We start from the raw sequence: 10,216 nt of genomic DNA on the forward strand, positions 1-10,216 counted from the left end.
ACCTATGAATGATGTACAAACAGTATACATTTCTATTACATTCTGTTTGAATCAAACTACTATACAATTTTGAGCTATTTAAGAACATTATGATAAATACGAGTTTATCATGTAGTAGTCACTGACGAAGGTAAAGGTCATTACTCGAGAGGCGTGGGACAACCTAAATAAATCAACATGGTGAAAGAAGTCGAAGTGAAGGGATTCGAAGCCTTCCAGAAAGCAGCCGATGAGAACAAAGACAAGGTCGTCTTTGCTTTGTTCTGTGGTGATGTGGATGATCAAGGGAAGAGCTGGTGCCCTGATTGCGTCGTTGGTAAGAAAATATTGAGTATCCGACTCCGAGCATGCACATCACATGTACAGCAGCTTCAGTACACCCCCTAGTATTGGAATATTTGTTGCTATCGAGCTGTTTTTAATTGGTGATTTCGTATTCACCAAGACCGACTTAGCCCAAGTAGGGTGCGTGACGAACCTGTAGGCAAGATGTAGACGTAGTTTTGCAGGCTACCTGATTGCTTCTGACCAGTAAGCTGGTAAAGCTAAAGCCAAATAAGGCCAACAGAATATGTGGTTGTGCAGACAGATGCAAGTTTGTGTATGTTGATTGTTGAAGTTAGACACCTATCATTAAAATATGGATATGTTGCTAAGACAAGGTCACCTGTTCCAGCTGAACCTGTTGTGATGAGGAATTTGAAGAGTGCACCAGAAGATGCTATTTTGATCCACTGTAAAGTAGGACCTCGTGATTTGTAAGTATGACCATTAATACATGTTTCAGAATATTCAACAGGGGGTTTGTCCATGTATAATGTGTATATTTCATCCACAAATACTGGAAATCTCTAATCAACCAAATATATGATGTGTTTGAAAAGGGTGCAGGCTAAAACAGCACCGATTTTCATCGGGCAAAAATGGCACTGCTTTTGCAAAAACAGCTACTGATTGTCGAGCTAAAATGGCACCAGTATAGATGTTTTTTTAATTTATATTGCTTGGTTTATTTATCACCATCATTGTCACCATGTGTCACTATTCACAATTATCATGGTCATCTTAAGCATGTTAAGCATGTTAAGTGTGTCACATTTTCTTTACACTCCTGGGCCATGAAGAGCAGAGCAGTGTGCTGCTGTGTGAAGAAACAATTTGATAAATTGTGAAGAATTGAGATCTGACAGCACCCTGTCATGCATCTTGTATACAATTGCAGATTGACATTGAGTTACATTGAATATTAGTCATGTTAGTAGCTGTTTTTGCTCTGACCATGGTTCTGTTTTCGTCAATCTGTGCCGTTTTGCTGGGGTGCCGCTTTAGCCACAACCCGGTTGAAAAGAGCTTAAATTGACATTTGATGTCATAAGTGTCATGTATTTGTTTGTATCATGCTAAGTTTCAGGCCATTGGGCTTCAACAAGTGTTGAATTGTTGCCAGTCAATGAGAATGTTCTATAATTAAATGTTAATCACGGACGGAAATTAACCAAGAAAATCCAGTAGCCCAAATAGTGATATCATATATTAATTCCCCACAAATGTTTAAATTCTATTACTAGTCCTTAGGATACCTTAACATTAACAAAAATGGTCCAGGATAGCAGGCTAGTGCTAATTTCTGTCCGTTAACGCAATAACAGCATTCATTATCAAGTCAAAATAACCCTATAAATTATTGCTTACCATCTACCATATCTATACGGTATAGACTATCAACATTCAAAAGTATCATGTGACCCCTGGAGGTAGGTGTGAGGTGGGGTTATTATTGCATATTTTTTTTTATTCAGTTTTAAGGTGTTTAATCTTTCAAATGTATTTCAGCTGGAAAGACAAAAGCAACATCTTCCGCACAGATCCAAATCTTGCCTTGAAGAGTGTTCCCACATTACTGAGAATTGGAAAAGTAAGCATCAGTCTGTATGATTTGATAGTCAAATCTACGCATGCAATACTAAGTCTTCTTCTGTTACTTCGAAAATATATTCACCTGTTCCTCTTTCTTAAAAGATGAGGGGGCACGGGTGGCCCAGTCGTCTAAGGCGTCGCGATTCGCTGTGCAGAGTTGCGTCGCTTGCGTCTCTTGGACACGCCAGAAACCTATGATTGTGGGTTCGAATCCCAGTTCGCCCTGATTATGTTTCTAGGTTTGTCAGCATTATACCCATGCTTGTGGGTTTCACTGAAGTGGTAAACATCTAAGACCTGCATCACTTCAGGCTTTCCTCCCACATTAAGCTGGCATGCCATGATATGACTGGAATACTGTTAAAAGCGGCGTTAAACCCAACTCACTCACTTAAAAGATGAAAACAAAATTGTATTTTCCTTTTTGCTCATTTGATAAGCAGTAACCATGGTAACTGATGGATGAGGTACTGGTAACCCATGTGTCAGAAACAATGTAGAACTTTGCCCCTAAATTGGTAAGAAGCGTTTTGTGTGAATGAATACTGTGTGTATTTGTCGTCAGTTGTCCGTAAAAACAAAAACAGTTCTGGTTCTTCCAAACAAATCATTTCCATTCAAACGCATCATGTGCATGGCCCATCTGAAGAGTTGTGTTTTTTTGTTTGTTTGTTGTTTAACGCCGCACTCAGCAATATTACAGCTATGTGACGGCGGTCTGTAAATAATCGAGTCTGGACCAGACAGTCTAGTGATTGACATCATGATAATCGATCCACTCAATTGGGATATGATGACATGCATGAACTTAGTGAGCCTGACCACCCGATCCCGTTAGTCGCCTCTTACGACACGCATAGTCACCTTTTACGGCAAGCATTGGTTGCTGAAGTCCTATTCTTCCCCTGATCTTCACAGGTCTGAAGAGTTCTGAGATCCATGGATATTGAACTTGTTTATCCTGATTATTTAAAGAAAATTGTTGATTTGAAAGTCAACCCACATGAAATATTCAATTACAACTTGCAGATTCACAAGAAGACCTTTTTTATAACCTTTCATGTTTATAGTCCTGTAGTGACGTAAAAATTTTAAAAAATAAAGCCCGAAAATATGATTATACCACCAATAACTGCTGACATAGCTTACCTAAAATATGAATATTAAATCTGACCAGCCTATTGTGAAGTAATTGTGTTGTCATGTGACAATATGACCATAAACTACCAGTGTGACTGTTGTATGTCAAGTGGGGATGACAAACAGGTTCAGTGATTTAGGGCTCCCAAGTTGTACTGCAAAGGGACAAGTTAAACAGTGATAAGAATTGCCTTATATTTCAATGGGCTATGTTGGTAATTTGACATATTTTGTAGAAGTGGGACGATATATCATTGCATCGGGGGATTGCAAGTATCAATCAGAACATCTTCCTGAGGCAAGGGAGTTAACTGACTATAAAAGACCAGTTTCCACCCTTGCCAACTAGGCTGGTATTATGGAGTTACATTTTGGCTGGATTAACGAGTCTATGTATAGTCCAATCAAAATCGCGCACCGAAATCTAACTCCGGTTTGTAAACTTTCGTGCAGATTTTGGTCAATTGCAGGATTTGCAAAGTATGTGCACCGCCAACTCGTTGTCAGCAGATATTTTCCAAATCTTTTCATGTTTTAATCAAGGTGGTCGCGTGATTTGATGCATTTCGCGATGTAAAACCCGTTTTATCACAATATAGATCTTGATTATCGATCAGATCGTCTTGACTGGGCGCCACCGTTTTGTGTGAAGCAAACGCAAGTGATACGAGAGGTGGAGTCTGATTGGTCAATAGGAGAGGCTTAGAAGAGACATGACTGGTAATAGCCACTGGTGGCGCTACAATCGACCCCAGTAATTCCAGCCTAGTTCGGCAAGGGTGGAAACTGGACTTTTATAGTCAGTTAACTCTCTTGCCTCGGGAAGATGCAATCAGAACTGCACACTAAGTAAAAAAGTATTGTTTCTTACCTTAAATGTATTCTTTAATGAATGTTACACCAAACACGAATTGCTACTCAAAATGAGTAGTAAAAACATAAATATTTTCATCCATTTACTATACTTGACACTTCCAAATGTAAATCTTTAGTGTGCCAGGATTTGGCATTCCTGTCTATGAAAGATTTGGTTTACACACCACAGATAAGAGCACATACAAGTATCGTGATACATATCAGATCATGGGCGAGGTATCGTGATACGGATTGGATTGCACAGTTGATGTATCGTCCCAGCCCTAATATTTTTAGGGAAATATTTTGTACTAGATGCCTGGCAAGTATCAACATTGACCATCCTGACCCATTTGTCCATGTTGTCACCACAGCTTTGTTTTTGAACGTGATGTCACCATCTCTCTTGACACAAGCATTGCTCTAAACATTTCACTTGCTCATGCACTGTTACCAACAACCAATCACAATGCCTCTTCTGAATCAGGGTTGAGCATAGATAGAATTCAAAATTGTGGCCTTAAAAGCGAACCCTAATTTCATTTAATGAGGGGGGCGGTCGGGTAGCCTAGTGGTTGAAGCTTTCGCTTGTCACGCCGCAGACCTGGGTTCGATTCCCGACATGGGTACAATGTGTGAAGCCCATTTCTGGTGTCCCCCGCCGTGATATTGCTGGAATATTGCTTAAGCGGCGTAAAACCATACTCACTCACTCACTCACTCACTCATTTAATGGGATGACTTAGGTCTTTTAAGTTTTTTAGTTGGTTTACAAAAGTAATGGCCTGAAATTTAATAGGTGTGTTGAAAATATATAAATACAAATTTGAAATTCCAGATTGCTATTGTTACTAGTGAATGAAAGACAACTCTGCAGAGTTGCGTCCCTTAGACATGCAAGAAACGAACGAGTGTGGGTTTGAATCCAGGTTCGCCCCGATTATGTTCCTAGGTTTGTTAGCCCATACCTGTGCCCTTGGGTTTCACCAAAGTGGTGAACATCCAATACATGCATCCTTTGACTGACAGGCTGTTCAAAGCAGCTTTGAACCAACCTAAGTCACTCCTGCCAGGGATGTTTCTAGGCTTCCAAAGTATGTACAAATTGGTCCTTGTATCAGTGAAATTAAAGTCACCTCTAGAGTGAGTGAGTGAGTGAGTTGGGTTTAATGCCGCTTTTAACAGTATTTCAGTTATATTACAGCGTGTCAGCTTAATGTGGGAGGAAAGCCCGAAGGTATGCAGGTCTCAGACATTTACTGCTTCGGTGAAACCCACACCTGACAAACCTAAAATCAAAATCGGATTCAAACCCACCATCATAGGTTTCTGGAGTGCCCAAGGGACGCAACTCTGCACAGCTAATCGCGGCGCCCTAGACGACTGGGCCACCCGTGCCCCCTCACCTCTAGAAAGCTATTGAGTAAAAACTATTGAGATAATTTTGAAAATTTAAATTCCAGTTTGAGAATGTTCGCTGACATTTGCTGCAGATTTGTAGCCAAATATCTGTGCCTCTGTAAGCAGGTCTAGATATGTGTGTCTTCTTGCAATCTCACTAAAATCAGATCTAAGATCTCGCTGGCGCTAAACAAAGATCGGGGGACATCCCATTACAGGTCACGTCAGAACGACCTTTTGCAAACTTTGACCGACCACTGAGACGAAGAACCAGAAGTCGACATCAGCCAATTAGAAAGCAGCTTTCTTGAGCTTTACGGCACTCGTTTCAACCTGGCGACTTCCATTTCAGACTACGCTTGAAAAATATGTTGACACTGTTCTCGATTAAAATTTTGAAAACTGAACAAAAGAACCCGGAATGTCTAATATGTGGTTACAATTGTATTGTAGTGCTCCCATAGTACTGTGCAACGCCTCCTCCGTTCAAATGTTTATCCTACGGACGCGAGAGACAGACGATAATTTTGACGGTAACTGTCGTTCGGAATACCCCGTTTTAACGTTTTCGAGGTTGCTTGTTTAGAAAACACATTCAGACTGTCACTTTCATGATCTGGTAAGCGACGCTTTGATTTGTCGGATGAAAGGTCGTTCTGACGTGACCCGTAATGGGATGTCCTCCCATGTTTAGCGATAGCGAGAACTCAGATCTGATTTTAATGAGATTGGTCTTCTTGTTAATCCTGTGTTTGATTGTGTACTTCAGCCACAGAGACTGGAGGAGGCACAGTGTGCGAAGGATGCCATGGTGCAGATGCTGTTTGAGGAGGACTGATTCAGATCAACCTTGAACACTGATATGACCACAATTAATAAGAGTGCTTGTTGATCGCTGACTCTGATGTGGTACAATGTGCAACTTGATATTCAGAAGAAATGGGTGCTGTCTGACTGGCAACTTTGAAGTATCTGATATCTTAATCATGTTGATCGTGTGAAATGTGGAACAGAATTCCAAGATGATAGATTGTTGTCTTTTCTCTCAATGATGTGACAAAACAACTTTCAATGTAAAATCAATAAATATCGTCTTTTAATCAAGTGATTTATTGATCATGTACAGACATTTGGTTATCACAGCTAAGCTGTTACCATGGTTACATATCCTTTTTCTTAGATTCATTTCAGGATGCCGTGAGTTGTAACCCTTTCAGTGCCTGGGGTGACTGGAAAGTTCTGAGCCTAACTATGAAGGATGCGCCTTACACCCTCAACAGTTTGCACATAATAAGTACAATACTTTCCATACTTACAGGCTGCATGTAAACCGACTACATAGCTGGTAGGCCTATTTCTGCAGGCATCAGGTATTCTCTGTGGATGAAGATGGTTGGTTGGTTGGTTTGTTTGTTGTTTAACGCCGCACTCGGCAATATTATGGCTATATGACGGCAGTCTGTAAATAATCGAGTCTGGACCAGACAATACAGTGACTGATATCATGAGCATTGGTCCACGCAATTGGGATCGATGACATGCTTCAACCAAGTCAGCGAGCCTGACCACCTGATCAGTAAACATGAAATGTTGATATGTGTCCATTGAAAGACGGAGCTTCAAAACTAGAATGAGACCACAAATATAAACATTACCACAGGGGCTACACTACGCTGTGGTGTAAATACCTTGGGTTAGTTTGATTTAACTGCATTAACCTCCATTTAAATATTGGTCTAAAACTTAAATATGGAAACCATAGAACTAAGGAAAATGACATCAACAGTTGTGAAAATATATAAAAAAATTCTTGCACTCTCTAACACAGACTGCCTCCCTGGTGTAGTGGATAGAGCATCTGCCCAGAGAGTGGGAGATTGGCGGTTCAATCCCTGGCCGCTTCATACCAAAAGATGGTACTTGTTGCTTCCCTGCCTTGCGCTTGGCAGCTCAGAGTCAGTATACTGTGTCAGTGTGGTGTCAGTGTGGTGTCAGTATTAAACTGTGATATGTGTCTCATTGAGCCAGCACAATAAAACAGCCACTAGTCCTGACTAGTACAACCAGCCGCCGCACGCACACACCCATGGCACTATATAGGTCCAATAATGTAGGTCCAATAATGTTGAAGCGATGTTTAATACACTCCATATGACCTCACCTCCGACGGTCACTAGTCCCTTTGAAAATATTTGACTCTGAACACATTTTATGTTCGGGGCGGTCGGGTAGCCTACTGGTTAAAGCGTTTGCTCGTCACGCCAAAGCCCCGGGTTCGATTCCTGACATAGGTACAATGTGTGAAGCCCATTTCTGGTGTCCCCCGCCGTGATATTGCTGGAAAATTGCTAAAAGCGGCGTAAAACCATACTCACTCACTCATTTTATGTTCCTGTAGTTTTATTGATGGTTCAAGAACTTTCCAAGACGCTTTAAGTCTGGAGTACACAGTGAGACATGTATAAAAATCAAAAACACAGCTCAAAATTTTGCGTAAATAAAAACTTAACCTCTATCTACTTGAAAAATAAAAATCTTATCCGCATCCTCAATCGCAATATGGCCATCCTCATCAATACATGAGACATGAGCATGAAAGACAGTATCACACAACACTTAATTATTAATAATCATTTCAAGTCTTCCATTTCAAGATGCCATAGGGGCAGTGGGGTAGCCTAGTGGTTAAAGTATTTGACTCAACTTGTCCTGCTGTGATATGACTGAAACAGTTGTTGACTGTGATGTGAAATGTCTATTAAGCATCATTTACCCTCACATCGAAAAAAATACAAGATAAACATACTTGTATCGTGAAATGGCATGAATTATATACTCAACAACAAAAGTTCCTGTGACACCAATATTTTAGTGTATTTTTCAAACAAGTAAAGTTTGGTTTTCAATATTGTAGTACATGTATGGAATCAAGTCACAAAAACGCAACTGCTACAGAAAAGCATGCATTCCATGCAAAAGTTGACTTTTATACAAGCCCCATGCATTTCACTACCAAAGAATGGGTATAAAAAACATGTGCGTTATTGGGATTCCATATGCATTGTTTATCATCGTGCTGACAACCACTCAGAAAAACAAGAAACTTACGCAATTGTTCAACATTACGAAATGCCACGCCTGTCCGAAAATGAGTGTCTGCGAGCCATTAGTATGCTTGATTTCAAGCAGGATCGAGTCAACGTGATCTTGTAAGACAATTTAACGCCCACAGAAACACCATTCGGTGTTTATGGCAACGTTGGCGCCAGACGAATACAGTCAGACCATCCTCGGAGTGGCAGGTCACGCGTAATCAATAATCGACAAGACAACTGGATTCGAACAACACACCTACGAAATCGATTCCAGCCAGCAACAGTGACTGCAAGAAGCATCCCTGGCCTTCGACGAATATCTTCACAAACCGTACGTCGTCGCCACAGATGTGCAGGGATTGTCGCCAGAAGACCCGCCAAACGTCCCATTTTGACAGGAAACCACCGTCAAGCACGTCTCCAGTGGTGCAGACAGCGTCTCTGCTGGACGGCCATGCAGTGGGGAGAAGTTCTATTCACTGACGAGTCTCGTTTTCACCTCAGCCACAGCAATGGATGGATTCAAGTGTACCGACGTCGAGGTGATTGTGTCGTGGAAGAAGATCGGTTCGGGGCAGTAGCGTTATGGTACCAGCCTTGGAATCCAGCCTAATGAAACCCTTGCTATGCCCCATCTTTACGCAAACACCTGGTGCTAAAGATTTTCAGGTGTCCAAATATGAAAACATGTAGCACAAAACGCAACCTCAGCAGAAAAACATGATCTGATGGCAAAAAGTGTCTTTCATGCAGCAATCATATAATTGATTATGTAAACCAGGGAATAAAAGCACGCGTGTTGTAGACATTCACTCGACAACTGCAACACGGAAAAACATCAAATTTCAATCATTACTTGAAGTTTGGAGGTGCCACGTCTATCTGCTAGAGAGCCATTGGTATGCTCCAGTCAGGAACGTTGCAGCGTGAAGTTGCCAGGCGATTGAACGTGCACAGACACACCATTTGGATGTTATGGCAGCAAACAAACACTGTCAGACAACGACCAAGGAGCGGAAAGCCCCCCCGTTACGAGCGTTCGTCAAGATTGTTGGATTCGAACCACCCATCTGTGAAATCAGTTACAGCCTGCAACAATCACTGCCAGAACCATCGTTGGCCTTTGTCGAATATAGGCACACACTGTATGTCTACGTCTTAGACGTTACGATATTGTTGCGAGGAGACCAGTCAGACGCCCAATGATTCTGACCAACAATCACCGCCGATTGCGTCTGCAGTAGCGTAGACAGAGTCCGTTGGACGGCAATTCAGTGGAGTCAGGTTCGGTTTACCGACGAGTCTCGTTTTCACCTCTATCACGGCGATGTCGAAATACGAGTATACCGACGTTGCCGTGAATGTCACGCTCAGAGCTGTGTTGTGGAGGAAGAAGTGTTATGGTGTGAGGAGGAATCACCGAGAGACAGAACTCGTTTGCTAGTGATCAATGGCAATTTGAACGTGAGGTGAGGTGAGGTGAAATGGGGTTTCACGTTGCGTCCATATTATTGCACTTATATAGCGACGTGCATGCACGTGTATGTATGTGTGTGTGGCTGCTTGTACTAGTCCGGATTGATGCCGATTTAAAGTGCTAGCTCACTGGGATACCATACCCAACTCAGACACAGTACACTCCAAGCCGTCAAGTCCTTGTTTTAGCCCCTTAATGCCAAGCGCCAGACAGGGTAACAACAAGTACCATCTTTTAACGCCTTTTGGTATGACGAGGCCGGGGATCAAAACCCCGGACCTTCTGCTCTCCGGGCGGACACTCTACCTTTTGACAACGGAGGCGTGTATTA

General features: G+C 41.8%; 1 protein-coding gene across 1 annotated transcript; it reads left to right on the forward strand.

The window, feature by feature from the left end:
• The first annotated feature begins 116 nt into the window (after positions 1-116).
• LOC124120266 (thioredoxin domain-containing protein 17-like) lies at positions 117-6,413 on the forward strand. Its single transcript, XM_046483049.2, has 4 exons — positions 117-316; positions 677-758; positions 1,834-1,915; positions 6,083-6,413. Exons 1-4 carry the CDS (start codon positions 178-180, stop codon positions 6,149-6,151), a joined length of 372 nt encoding a protein of 123 aa, XP_046339005.2. The 5' UTR covers positions 117-177; the 3' UTR covers positions 6,152-6,413.
• Positions 6,414-10,216: the final 3,803 nt, after the last annotated feature.

Source organism: Haliotis rufescens, unplaced genomic scaffold, assembly GCF_023055435.1.
Source record: "Haliotis rufescens isolate VD_foot unplaced genomic scaffold, xgHalRufe1.0.p SCAF_38, whole genome shotgun sequence".
Classification (NCBI taxonomy): Eukaryota; Metazoa; Mollusca; class Gastropoda; order Lepetellida; family Haliotidae; genus Haliotis; species Haliotis rufescens.

What these genes read in the sequence shown, in the direction of transcription:
- LOC124120266 (XM_046483049.2), top strand. Translation starts at nt 178, where the DNA reads ATGGTGAAAGAAGTCGAAGTGAAGGGATTCGAAGCCTTCCAGAAAGCA. An exon ending in GTGCCCTGATTGCGTCGTTG is followed by an intron (nt 317 to 676) that starts GTAAGAAAATAT and finishes CACCTGTTCCAG; the next exon opens with CTGAACCTGTTGTGATGAGG. An exon ending in CATTACTGAGAATTGGAAAA is followed by an intron (nt 1,916 to 6,082) that starts GTAAGCATCAGT and finishes TGTGTACTTCAG; the next exon opens with CCACAGAGACTGGAGGAGGC.